The 14,609-nt window shown below is 42.2% G+C and overlaps 1 protein-coding gene across 4 annotated transcripts in view; it reads left to right on the top strand.

The window, feature by feature from the left end:
- LOC137043632 (protein unc-13 homolog C) overlaps positions 1-14,609 on the top strand; it is a 548,445-nt gene that overhangs the window by 395,387 nt on the left and 138,449 nt on the right. For 2 of the 4 annotated variants that reach the window (XR_010898550.1, XM_067419928.1), the window contains exon 24: positions 12,484-12,510. The exons of 1 other annotated variant lie outside the window; for it this stretch is intronic. Coding sequence is in view for 2 of the 3 variants with exons in the window: in XM_067419928.1 (XP_067276029.1) it covers positions 12,484-12,510 (27 nt within the window). In the remaining variant the exon portion in view is untranslated. The remainder of the gene's footprint in view (positions 1-12,483; positions 12,511-14,609) is intronic. One more of the 4 variants, XM_067419930.1, reaches the window with a different exon arrangement.

Raw genomic sequence — 14,609 nt, 5'->3', positions numbered from 1 at the left:
TTGTCCTATGACACTGTGAATCTGATTTGAAACAATCGTAATTGTAAAAGCGCTATATAAATAAAGTTTGATTGATAAAACGGTTATCACAAAATACAAATATTAAAGCCAAAAAATATGTATAAATGCAACTTACATGAACTAAAAGCCTTCCTTCCGCTGGAAAAAATGGTCCCTGACCGTGAACAGCAATAGAAATGACATTACACCTTTTTACACATGGGCGTCGGAAGCAAATATCCCTTTACTATATATATATACAGGACCTTCTCAAAAAATGTGCATATGTGATAAAGTTCATTATTTTCCATAATGAAATTAAACTTTCATATATTTTAGATTCATTGCACACCAACTGAAATATTTCAGGTCTTTTATTGTTTCAATACTGATGATTTTGGCATACAGCCCATGAAAACCTAAAATTCCTATCTCAAAAAATTAGCATATTTCATCCGACCAATAAAAGAAAAGTGTTTTTAAAACAAGAAAAGTCAACCTTCAAATAATTATGTTCAGTTATGCACTCAATACTTGATCGGGAATCCTTTTGCAGAAATGACTGCTTCAATGTGGCGTGGCATGGAGGCAATCAACCTGTGGCACTGCTGAGGTGTTAAGGAGGCCCAGGATGCTTCGATAGCGGCCTTAAGCTCATCCAGAGTGTTGGGTCTTGCGTCTCTCAACTTTCTCTTCACAATATCCCACAGATTCTCTATGGGGTTCAGGTCCGGAGAGTTGGCAGGCCAATTGAGCACAGTAATACCATGGTCAGTAAACCATTTACCAGTGGTTTTGGCACTGTAAGCAGGTGCCAGGTCGTGCTGAAAAGCGAAATCTTCATCTCCATAAAGCTTTTCAGCAGATGGAAGCATGAAGTGCTTCAAAATCTCCTGATAGCTAGCTGCATTGACCCTGCCCTTGATAAAACACAGTGGACCAACACCAGCAGCTAACATGGCACCCCAGACCATCACTGACTGTGGGTACTTGACACTGGACTTCAGGCATTTTGGCATTTCCTTCTCCCCAGTCTTCCTCCAGACACTGGCACCTTGATTTCCGAATGACATGCAAAATTTGAGCAACAGTCCAGTGCTGCTTCTCTGTAGCCCAGGTCAGGCGCTTCTGCCGCTGTTTCTGGTTCAAAAGTGGCTTGACCTGGGGAATGCGGCACATGTAGCCCATTTCCTGCACACGCCTGTGCACGGTGGCTCTGGATGTTTCTATTCCAGACTCAGTCCACTGCTTCCGCAGGTCCCCCAAGGTCTGGAATCGGTCCTTCTCCACAATCTTCCTCAGGGTCCGGTCACCTCTTCTCGTTGTGCACACCTTTTCTTTCCCACAGAATTCCCACTGAAGTGCCTTGGTACAGCACTCTGGGAACAGCCTATTCGTTCAAAAATTTATTTCTGTGTCTTACCCTCTCACTTGAGGGTGTCAGTGATGGCCTTCTGGACAGGGTCGGGTCAGCAGTCTTACCCATGATTGCGGTTTTGAGTAATGAACCAGGCTGGGAGTTTTTAAAAGCCTCAGTCTTTTAAAGCCAGAATCTTTTGCAGGTTAATAGCTCGTTTAGAGAACCTTTTCATTATATGCTAATTTTTTGAGATTATTAAGATTTGCATATTTAATGAGCCTCTGCTCCCCGTCAGTTCACATGAGGGAGTGATTGTTTTGAAAGTGGCAACCGGAATAATTCTCTGATGGGGCTTAGTCTCAAAATGTATTCATCAAACAATCACAATGATTTATTTCTTATCCACCCGCAATTGATTGATTTTTTTTATTTTTATTTTTATTTTTTATTTTTTATTACTTGACCTGACTGATCGATGGATATAAGTGGGAACCACACACACACACACACATGCACACGTGCGTGCTCTCTCTTCAAACACAACGGAGATCAATAAATTAATGTAATTTCATCATTTAAGATTCACCGGCCTGCTGACAGGCTTAGGTTTTGGTAGCCCGTCTGAAAAACACATAGCTCCGGGATGTTGGGCTTTGCGAACCCTGAGAGTCTGATCTTGCAATGAACTAACAAATAAGGGATTCTCCAGCCTTTAAAAGCATGCTGGTATGCTCTGTTAGACACGTCACGTACACATAATCAATATGATATGTAACAGTGCAATACTAACACATATAAAAAATTTAAAAAAAAGATGTTTTTCTCACATAAGTGTGCTGCAGCATTACCATGGCCTTTTATATATCAAAGGCTCAAAGGAAAGTTGATTTCTCAATTCCCATTTTGATCATACATGTCGTTTCGGCATATAAAAGTCAAATCCTTGAAATACATTTTTCCCCAAACCCAAAAGCATTTGAAGTTTCAAACAGAAAAACATGATCAATCCTGTCAAAGGCCTTTTCTTGATCCAGAGACACCAGGCCCATATTTACATCTTTAAAATAAACATAATCAACAAAATCTCTGAATAAATGAAGTTTATCCATGATTGACCTATTTTTAACAAAATATGACTAATCCTTGTGTACTACTTCATACAACACCTTATTTAATCTATTTGCAAGAACCTTAGAATAGATTTTATACACTTTTAGAATTCTTTAAAAGTGTTAAGTCTCCTTTTTTCGGGAGCTAAAATAATACAGCTCGTTGACAGCTAGTTGGAAGAACACCTTCACTGAAACATTCCTGAAGGACTTCAAAATAATCATCTCCAATTATTGTCCAAAATGATTTATAAAACTCGGGCGGTAGTCCATCCAGGCCAGGGCTCTTGTCTGAAGAGAGACCCTTTACAGCCAGAGAGACCTCCTCAAAGGAGATGTCAGTCTATAAGAACGCTTTATTATCCTCAGATAGCACCGGTAAGTCTTTTAGCAGCTCTCTTCTGCAATGTTCATCTGATGTTTCAGCAGCGTACCAATTGGAGTAAAACTCAACAGCAATCTTTCACATTTTCTGTGGTTCTGAAGTAACATGTCCATTATTGTCCTTCAATGAAAGCATCAAATTCTTCTGGCCCACTTTACGCTCTAAATTAAAAAAGAAAGTAGTAGGAGCATCCATGTCCTTCAGGGTTAAATAACGGCTTCTTATGAGAGCTCCTTTAACCTGTTCATTCAGTATTAAACTTAAATGATTTTTCTTTTCAGTCCAAGGTTCTTTTAAATTAGCATCATCATTGACAGTCATTTCCATTTCAATATCCACAATCTCTTTTTCAAGCCACTTTAAATTATTTTTTAAAACTACAGATGAATAAGCAGAAAATTTCTGACAGAAATCTCTTATGTGCACTTTTCCAACTTCCCACCACTGTATAATACTTCCAAAAAGATTCTTTTCTGCTTGCCATGCTTCCCAAAAAAGCTTAAAAGTTCACAAAACTCTTTATCTTTTAAAAGTTTAGTGTTAAAGTGCCAGTAACAGCTCTTCTGTGTACATTTAGACAGTGTGAAACCAACCCTAATGAGTTTATGATCAGAAAGTATGTTAGGAATAATTTCTGTACTAACGACTCTTTTTTTAAATTACAAGATATATAAAACCAATCCAAGCGAGCAGCAGAAATCCTATCATTACAGACCTTTACTCATGTATATTGTTTTAAAGAAGGATTGTGTTCTCTCATCTAAGAGATTCAAATTTTCTATAACACCAGCTAAAGTGGAAGCTGAAGATGCATGAGCTTCCTCCCCATTTCTGTCAAGAGTAAAATCAAGAGTGCAATTCCCCCCCCCCCCCCCCCCCCCCACACACAACAATATACACATCTTCATTTTCTTCACTAACTATTTGTTCAAACTTTTTGAAAAGTAAACTCCTTTCTGCTCCAACATTTGGAGCATAAATATTTACGAACAAGAATTTAAAATTACCATTTTCAGCTTTAACGGTTAAAAACCTTCCTGGCTCTATTTCATTTTTTGATAGCACCTTATCATTTATAGTAGGAGAAAAGAGGATAGCCACACCAGCACTTAAATTGGTCCCGTGGCTGAGAACATACTCTCCTTTCCACCACAAACCCCAGTTAACTTCATTACTAAAACTGCTATGAGTTTCTTGCAAGAATGTAACACTCAATTCTTTCAGATGAAGGATTTCTGATAAAACCTTATTCTTTCTCCTATACCTCATCCCATGATATTGAGAGAACCAACCCTTAAAATCTCCATTAGAAAATTAGAGAGAATGAGATAACAGATCAGATAGAAAGAGAAACTTTCAGCCATTACAATTATTTAGATTTTCCCTTCGCTTTTCTCATCCTTTTTCCTGATCTAACAACAGTTAAATACTTTTTAAGACGAAATCTTTTCTGTAGTGAAAGTTCATCATAGCTTCTTTTTTTACTAGCCCACATAACTGAGGCAATAAACTTGTCAGCATCAGGGAAATAATCTCTTATTTCAACACCTGCCTTTCCCTTTGTCTTATCCAGAAATGAATTAATCTGCTCAAGGGGATATAAATCCTCTACAACATCATCTCTCATTCCATCATCAGTATACTGTGATAAACTTTCAGTCTCATCAGCCATATCTTCCTCAGAAACACCTTTCTGTACAACATCATCATCATCATCAGCATCACTCTGATCATCATCATCATCATCCTCCCTCACTTCTTTTTCAGGTAAATTAACACATCCAGGTTTCTCCACGCAGCTAGCATTCTCATTCAGCTCACTCACCTCCTCCTGTTGCTCGTCTTCTCCCTCTGTAGCTTCTTTATCCTGCTCTTCGGTTCTCTCCTTTTCTTTGTTATTTACCGGTAGTATTTCTTGATTACTACCGTCACATCATTTCCATCATCACGAGATGTAGAAGGCCGCTGTTCTACTCTATGTGGACACATTAATCGCTTATGGCCCAAATCTCCACATTCATAACACTTCAAACTCATTGTACTCGCATAGACCATGAAAGAATTCTCTCCGTGAGAAACACGGAAAGAAACTTCCAAGGTCTTTTCCGGCGAACTGAGAAACATATAAACATGTCGTTTGAAAGACAAAACGTGCTTTAGTGTGGCGTCCTTACATCCAAGTGGGACTGCTTTTATAGGACTTGCTTTCTTACCAAATCACTATTACTTTAGTCGCTGGAGCAGATAGCGGGGTTACCGGAACAAAAGTTTCCTTCACCCATATTCCGCTTACCGTTAGTTCACTAACGAGTACTTCAGTTTTCAAAAACACGACTATTGCTTTATTCATCCGTGACGCCGAGTTAATGTTTCCAAAACCAATTTTCTGACCGATAACTAGGAGTAAATCCTCCACTGTCACCCCAGCTTCAGGAACACACCTGCAGCCATTCCGGAGTGACAGAGGGTATGTTCCCTGCGCGTGGGCAGTCGCCATACCGGCGACTACACAACGCACACACACAAAACAACTGTCCTTTCTATACTGATAAATTTAAAAACACAGAAAAGGGAGAAATATAAATAAGTGCATAAAGCAGAAAGGAAACACCGAAGAACACACAACCACGCTCTCAAGATGCTCTCAATGCACCAGAGAGAGAGAGAGAGAGAGAGAGAGAGAGAGAGAGAGAGAGAGAGAGAGAGAGAGAGAGAGAGAGAGAGAGAGAGAGAGAGAGAGAGAGAAAGAGGGAGAAACAAAACAAAAAACAAAAATTATAAATAAATTTAAAAAAAATAAAAAAAATATTTTAAAATAATTATTTTACCGCGCATTAACGTAGTTATTTATTATTTTATTGTAAGGCCGTTGCTCACTGCCTCTGAATACACATACAGACAAATCATTGGTCACAGGAGAATACAGTGGTGATGGGACAAATGGGACAAATAAAATATAAAAATAACCAGAAACGCAAGAATAATTCAGATTTTTTGTTGTTTTTATTATATTCAATGTAAACAGCGATTGATGAGCATTGAGACTCGCGCTACATGTCTCTTTGTGAGAGAGATTCGTGGAGAAATCAAAACAATTGAGCAGCAATATAAACTCACAGAAGAAACATACTGGGGTAAAACTAAGTTCCTTATCTGGGAACTCGGGCTGCGTCGAAACGCTGTGAGAACGCCTCTGCGTGATTGCGTCGTGAAGCGCGTGTAGAGTCAGTCCAATCGGGAGAAGGAACGTCATAGGCGGGTGACGTCATCAACCGGAAACTATAAAGCATCCGCGAACACAAACAGAAACTAGCTTCTGTGCCTTCAGCAAGCGATCTGTGTGAACCTGCGGCCTGCAGCCAATCGGTAGAAGGAACGTGATAGGCGGGTGACGTCATCGACCGGAAACTATAAAGCATCCGCGAACACAAACAGAAACTAGCTTCTGTGCCTTCAGCAAGCGATCTGTGTGAATCTGTCTGTCTATTTGGTGTTTTTGTCTGTCTTTTGAGAGAATTTTTCCACCTTTGTTAAATATATAAATATATATTATAACATAAATGAAAAAAGGAGATTATGGCGAGTGAACAGCATTTCACAAAGTGTGTTTTCATCCCTGCCCTCGCTACATCACGGGTGGGGATACACACTTATTGTGTGTGGCTTGTTTGTTGCTAAAGCAATATGGTTATGGGGCGATGCCGAAGGTTGAAGAGACGCTTGCGAGCCATCTCTCGCCTTCAGCGGCATCGTCCCTTAAAGCCCCGACATTACCCACCAAGCCGCTTAAAACAACTTCGACGCTGGTGGGTAAAGCGTACTCAGCGGCAGGTCGGCCTGGTATGCCTGCATGATCGCCATAGAATGCAGACACGCCACGGCCTGACCTGCTAAGGGACCTGGACGGTAGAGATGAGGTGGGGGGATTTATTCGTCATAAACGAATTAAGACAATCTGCCGATCTCACTCTCCGGGCCACCAAGGAGACGGCCAGGGTTGTGGGCCATTCTATGGCAGCCCTAGTGGTCACGGAGAGACATCTCTGGTTAAACCCCACCGAAATCAAGGAGAGGGAGAAGAGCTTTCTGCTCGATGCGCCAGTGTCCCCTGCGGGCCTCTTCGGTGACGCAGTTCAATCTGTCACCGAGAGGTTCCAGGAATCCAGAAAACAGGCAGCGGCGCATAAACAATTTCTCCCTCTCCGGGTCCAGGTCCACGGGGCTGCTGCAGCTCAGCAGCCCAAAGAGAAGCCGAGTACTAGCTCCAAGCACAGGGCGCAACAGAGGCAGAGTGTCGCCACCCGCACTCCTTCACAGAGAGATTGGGAGGCGGGGCGGCACTCGCAGACGAGGCCTTCAAGGGGAAGGGCTGATCTGAGGACAGTCCTTATCGCCAAGAAGGCCTCGTCAAAGAAGTCCTAACGCCAGATGGGTCAGGACGCTGAGGGTGATCCCCTCCGTAGGAAGACGGTGCTTACCTCAGCAGACGGTACCCGTCTTCCTTTGGTGTCCTCAGGGGGCCGTGCTGCCAACCCCGCCGCAATGTCGGGGCGCAGACGGTCTCCGCGGGCCACCCAAGGGTGGTCCGCTCCCTCTTCGGGGGGCTTCCGAGCAGTCGAGTCAGGTGTTCCCTGCCGGTTCGCCGCTACAGGGCACTGCACTTGCTGCTCAAAGTACACCAGAGGCCAGCCTCAAGAGGCTGGTTCCCTTAGTAGATTTTCTAGACGAGTGGAAACGTCTATCGAAAATATCTCATTGGGTCCTGCAGATAGTAGAAAGGGAGTACGCGATTCAGTTCAGAATGCGGCCACCTCCGTTCAGCGGTGTCCTACCCACAGAGGTGGGCCCGGAGCAGGCTCTGGTTATGGCACAGGAAGTAGAGACTCTTCTGCAAAAGGGGGCTATAGAAAGGGTTCCTCCTCCTAGCAGGCAGTCGGGGTTTTACAGCCGTTACTTCATTGTACCAAAGAAGGATGGAGGGTTGCGCCTGATACTAGATCTGCGGCTCTTAAATTGCTCTGTAGCAAAGCTCAAGTTCAAGATGCTTACACTCAAACAGATCGTGTCACAGATCAGATCCGAGGATTGGTTTGTGACCATAGATCTCAAAGACGCGTATTTTCATGTCTCCATCCTTCCACATCACAGGAAGTTTCTGAGGTTTGCCTTCGGGGGAGAGGCATACCAATATCGAGTACTTCCCTTCGGTCTATCACTGTCACCCCGCACCATTCACGAAGTGGGTGGATGCGGCCCTTGCGTCTCTAGGGCATCCGCATACTCAATTACATCGACGATTGGTTGATCTTTGCTCAGTCAGAGCAGATGGCGGTTCAGCATCGAGATGCTGTTCTCGTGCACATGTTGAGGTTGGGGTTGAGACTAAACGCAAAGAAAAGAGTACTTTCTCCGGCTCAGAGGACCACCCTTCTAGGCGTGATATGGGATTTGGTAATTATGCGGGCGCAATTATCGCCGACACGCATAGCATCGATCCTAGTAGCAGTGAAAGAAGCTAGACCGGCCTGTCACTGTGAAGCAGTTCCAGAAACTGTTAGGCCTCATGACAGCTGCGCCCAACGTAATACATTTTGGCCTGCTGAATATGAGGCCGCTGCAGTGGTGGCTCAGAACCAAGGGGTTCTCCCCGAGGGGGAATCCACTCCGCACGATCAAAGTCACGCGGCGATGCCTTCGTGCTCTGGTCATGTGGAAAGCCCGGGGAATGGAGGCTCCACCCCGAGGTGGTGGAGCTCCTGTGGCTGAAATACGGGAAAGCAGAAGTAGATCTGTTTGCTTCGGCAGAGAATTCCCACTGGGGCTGGACGCCATGGTACAGGAGTGGCCGGGGCTACCTCTGTACGCGTTCCCCCCGATTGCTCTGCTTCCGGGAGTTCTGGAGAGGGTGCGCCGGGACGGAGTCCATGTGCTATTAGTGGCTCCGTACTGGCCAACCAGAGTTTGGTTTTCGGACCTGATATCTCTCCTGGAAGGCTCTCCGATGGAGATTCCGACCAGGAGGGACCTCCTCTCTCAAGCGGGCGGGATGTTCCTTCATCCCCGCCTGGAGTTATGGAAACTTTGGGCCTGGCCCCTGAGGGGGCTCGGCTCTTAGAAGAGGGTCTCTCGACAGAGGTCGTTGAGACCATCCTTTACTCCAGAGCTCCGTCCACGAGGAAGTTATACGCACTAAAATGGAGATTGTTCTCAGTATGGTGCAGAGAACGCCAGTTGGACCCAGTTAACTGCCCGGTTGGTACAGTACTGGAGTTCCTGCAGGCAAGGTTCTCAGCAGGGTTTACCCCCTCCACAATAAAGGTTTTTGTGGCGGCCTTAGCTGCTTTCCACACTCCTTTGGGTGGAGTGTCTTTGGGAAGACACCCGCTAATTACTCGTTTCCTCCGTGGCACTTTGAGGTTGAGGCCAGTGGTGCATTCGAAGGTCTCGACCTGGGACTTTGTTCTTCAGGGCCTCTCTGTGGCCCCCTTTGAACCCATTGACCAATGAAGAAGTGTCAGACAAGTTCCTGACACTCAAAACTATCTTTTTGCTGGCCATTTCTGTCCCTAAAAAGAATTGGGGACATTCAGTCCTTGTCGGTAGGGCCCTCATGTCTAGAGTTTGCACCTGGCATGGTGAAGGCTTTTCTTCACTCCAGGCCAGTTTATATCCCTAAGGTCCCTACGGGTCCTAGGGGTCCTATTACTCTGCAAGCCTTCTGTCCTCCGCCTTTCGTGATGTCAGACCAGGAAAGACTAAATCTGCTTTGCCCAGTTAGGGCACTTGATACTTACGTCCACAGAGCTGCCCTGTCGAGAAAGACTGACCAGTTGTTTGTCTGTTTCGGAGCCCCTAAGAGGGGGGCTCCAGTATCTAAGCAGAGAATGAGCAAGTGGCTGGTCGAGGCCATCTCGCTTCCTTATGAGGCGGCCGGACAGCCGTCTCCCTTGGCGCACTCTACTAGGGGTATGGCTGCTTCTAAAGCACTTCTGTCAGGGGCTTCCCTCCAAGACATATGTAATGCTGCAGGGTGGTCTTCGCCGCTGACTTTCGTGAGATTCTACGAATTGGACGTAGCATCTACAGTTGGGGCACAGGTGTTGTCGTAGTCGTGGAGTGTATCTTGTAGCACAGGGTGAAATCAGTATGTACATTCACGATTTGAGGGAAATATACATTTAATCGTCGCGGACAGGCGTCGAATGCCGCCGTCGGTGTATGTGTTCGAATTTTAAAGCCGCGACACATCTTTATAACACTAATATTGAGCACCCCCATATTGCCAAAATTGTATGATCCTCTTTTCATAACACCCGCGAAGATTCGACCATGAGATCATTGGTCGAATCCGGTCCTGCACATCGATGCATCAAATCTTCGACTATTAGGGGTCACCCCTATTTATTTTATGAGTGAACTATCACTTTTAAATTGTCCATTTTGTTATGACATTTCAAATTAAATGTTACTGAGACTAAAATAAGATTGTGTAGTTGATATTAATGTAAAACACACAGACGTACCTGATACAAGATTTAAAAATTTGCAGCAGTCTTCTCACGGGTTGCTCCTCCTTTTGAACGTATTACTCTGATTAGTTGACTCATGTACACGTCTAACTGGGCCAGGAACGTGTCTTCCAGTGGAACAGCCATAAGCCTATTGAACTTATAGCCTATAGAGTTTATGTAAAATCAGAAGAAAAAAAACGGGAAAAAAACAAAACAAAAAAACACTGTCAACAACAGTCAAACCGATTATATCCATTCATAAAATGTATTTAGCCAGTAAAACCAGAATTTTAAATAATTTTTTTAAATACCTTGTAATGTCTGAAAAGCGCCGGCGACCTCGCCTTGAAATCCCTGACACTGGCCTCCTGCCTCACTACCTCCTGCTATCTGTAAGCAAACGAAAGAGACATTTTGTTCTTGGCAACCCTTTTTAATTTTTCCTCTGTTAAAAGTTCAAGTCTGTGGCTGCTTAAGCTTTCAGCAAGTTAACAGACACCTCTACACACACCTGTCAATAGTCAATAGATGGAATTTACTCATAAATATCCAACATTAGTAAATTCATATCATTAACTTTATAAGAAATGCGAAATTACTTACCATGTAATATTATAGCAAAGTGTCCTCAGTTGTCAAACATTAAAACTTTTGGTCCTAGGAGGAGAAAAAGAAATTTTTGTCAACAATTGTAGTTTGTAAGTGATTGTAAGTGAAAAAATGGTTTGCTACAGGTCAAGGAAGTTAATTAATTAGTTGTGGAAATACTAATATTTCTACTAAAAAACCCTGACAATTTTTCTGGATGTAACACCACAAGGTAGGCAAATGAACGGCGCTAGTGTTAAGCACAATGACGTTCATCACAGGCTGAATCAGAAATCGCCTCCTAAACCCTCAAATAGGGCATTATTTGAAATGACAGTCATTTGTTGTGGTGTCCAAAAAACCATAGTGGACGTTATTGACTGAGTGCACTCATTTAATTCCACATTGCGCTGCAATAACGAGTGTAAGTTACAGCCGGTGTCACAAACGGATGTCCGACTTCACACGCTCTGCGCTTGGGGGCGATTTCGGATTCAGCCAGACTTTTATCATCTTTTTGCCCCGATAAAGGGACGTTTCAAAGACAGATAAAAGAACAGACAAACATTACTTTAAAAGCAAACTCAATATTATACTGCAGGAATTCAAATTCGAGAATTTTTGTCCCGCTCCGCGAGCACTTCCTGCACACAGCGTTTCCACTAACGTTAACGTTATCTCGAGCGGCACAGACGGTTAAGGAGGCATCACTTTAAAAAATAAATAAATAAATAAATAAATAAATATTTCATACACATACTCCCAAGATCCAAACTGAACACATTTGTATAAGACAAACGAGTAACTTAAGTTAAATACAACATATTGTATACATAGAACATATTCAGAAACGCTATATCGCAAACATACGTTCAAAAGTTTGGTTAATTTAGATTTAATTAGAATTTATGTTCACAGAGAACATCAATTAACTCATAAACAAATAAAACACACGTCCACAATGTAACGTACATTTTCAAGTATAGTAATTAAAACAAACTTCCAACCTACCTTTTTCATCCGAGTCCCGAGAGAAAAAGAAAATGACGGTCGAGCAGAACATTTTCAGACAGGCTCGTGCGTCATGACGTCAGAAAAAAACGTCTGACGCGAGTGTCCTTAAAGGGAAATCATACTTTGGGTGAAAGTGAGATTTTAAAGGGAAATCATACTTTGGGGTGAAAGTGAGATTTTGAATCTATCTAAATTTCTGTGTGTTTAAGTTGAAAAAGTGTACAATAATCCATTACAATTCGGAAAGCAGAAATACCAAGTAAATAGACTCAAATAGTTGTAGTAATCCAACTTTCACCCAGGTTCACTTTTTATAGTGTAGAAACAAATGATTGCTGAGAGTCACGTCATAATTACGGGAATTCCGTCATGATGTGAACGCAACTTAACATCCCATGTGAATTTTGCATGCATGTTGTTATACTTCTCTGTCTTCTGTAAATGTGATAAACCTCTTCGACTATGATAATGTCCTTGTTTCTTGTCATTCCCGTCTCCTCTGGGCTCTTGCACCAGGAGGAAGGGACTGTGGTCTTCTGCAAGGTGTGTGGACAGGTTTCCTCTAACATAACTCACTGCTCTAAAGCCAGACCAGCTGCAGAAATCAGTAGAATCCTGTCATCATTTACTCATGCTTATGTCGTTCCAAACCCGTAAGTCACAAGTCTACTTTGCAAAATAAAAACAGTAGTTTGGAGCAACAGTAAATGAAGACACTGAATAAGATCTCTGTAGCTTTCCTGTTGTGAATTCTGGGCTGTAGTATACGGTCTTAATTCATCCCAGTTGATCAGTTCTACTGGCCAGGTTTGAACAGCACGAGCGCTCTTACACCCATTGAAACCCACCTCACTCCCTGTCACTCGTACTTCCTGTCCGGTCCCATCAAGAGCATGCCACTCCTGCTCGAGTTACCTGGCATGACAAGAGTGATTATATTCAATAACTGATACTGCTAATCCTTAACTTCAAAAAAACAGTTCAGCCAAAAGTGAACATCCTGTCATCCTTTACACTCCCTTTATGCCCTCAATTAAATATTTAAGATTAAATATTTCGATGAAATATTTTCAAAAAAAGATGAAATATACCTGAAATATTTAGGCCTAAATTTAAGATGTAGGGGAGTGTTGGGCACAACCTAATGTGGGGTTAGTAGTAACACACATGGTTTAACACTATTCACATGTGCCAGCATGACGAAAATTAGTGTATTTACTAGTTGCCATGTCAACATCATTTAGAGAAAAAAAATGACATAATATTTTAGTTTGTCTTGGATATTTTTTTGGATTATATCAGGTAACATTTTAAGCTGTCATGTGGTCATGTTACAATGTGCCACTCACATGTTACAATGTACCCCACATATGGGGCATGTTGTCACATTTCACTTCCATTCTTTCGGGGTAAATCAAGAAAAAATTATACACTGTATAAATTAAGCAAAACCACATAAATGTACTAGATGTGTGGAATGAATGTGGGGAAAAATAAACACTCTGAACCCCAAGTGGATTTAGTGAGGCCCCAAATGAGACAGTCAAAAAGTGTCAGGTTGTGCCCAGATCTCCCCTATGTATTTGAATTATATATAAAATTGCCATTCATTTGGATTGCACAGTTTTAATATTAACTAATTAACTTGATGTGATGCATATTTGTTAGTCATGCTAAAATGACTCGGATTTCTGGACTTAAATTTAAAAAAAAAAAAGGAGTAGAGTAATGGAGTAATTGGTAACACTTTACAATAATGTGCAATTTGTTGACATTAGCTACCTATATTACAGTGCCTGTGAATATTTTGGAAACATTATAATTTGTTAATTGTTTCTTATACTCACCAGGACTACATTCATTCAATCAATCAAAAATAAAATGATAACAAATTAAAATAAAAGTAATTAAATATAAAAATAAAATGTAATTTGTTTCTGTGATGGCAAAGCTGAATTTCCGGCACCATTGCTCGAGTCTTCAAACAGTTGTGCTGTTTTTCAGGATTTTCTTGATTTATATATTAAGATTTTTTTTAAATATAAATATTTTTTGCACTATAAACTGCACTGTAACTTTTAATCAATTTAATGCATCCTTGATGAATACAAGTAATAATTTCTCTCTCTTTTTATCTTACCATAAATGTTTGAACGGTATCATTGTTTCCTTTCAGTTCCCTTTCACCGTACATCGGACGTCACTGACAAATTGGGATCAATTCTATGAGCCCTATCAGCTTTGAGATATAGAAAACATGATTTGTATGTGTGATTTGCATATCGCACCCCATCCCGTGGCACAGTATAAAGCAGAAGCGATCGCCACACACTGTTATCATTCACTTCGGATCCAAACAGTGTTGATGAAGCATTAGACTGAGACTTCAGCGAGAGAGAGGGAGAAAATGTGTGCCGGCACATAACAGTGCAACCGCATGCTCATTGCTGCTTATACACAACTGCTGTTTTCACAGCAAAACTGAGCTTGTTAACAGTGGTTGTTAACAGTTTGGAGGGAGTTTTCTCCTACTTTGAGAGCAGATACAGGCTGCACTGCACCCCTGTATTCTGCCGTGGTCGATCCCTGGGTGCTTCAGCACTGAAAGAAAAAGAGCAACACGGGTGACGCTGCATCTTTTT

Source organism: Pseudorasbora parva, chromosome 16, assembly GCF_024679245.1.
Source record: "Pseudorasbora parva isolate DD20220531a chromosome 16, ASM2467924v1, whole genome shotgun sequence".
NCBI classification, from domain to species: domain Eukaryota; kingdom Metazoa; phylum Chordata; class Actinopteri; order Cypriniformes; family Gobionidae; genus Pseudorasbora; species Pseudorasbora parva.
The sequence above is the reverse complement of the archived record's forward strand: the minus strand, read 5'-3'. Positions and strand labels throughout refer to the sequence as shown.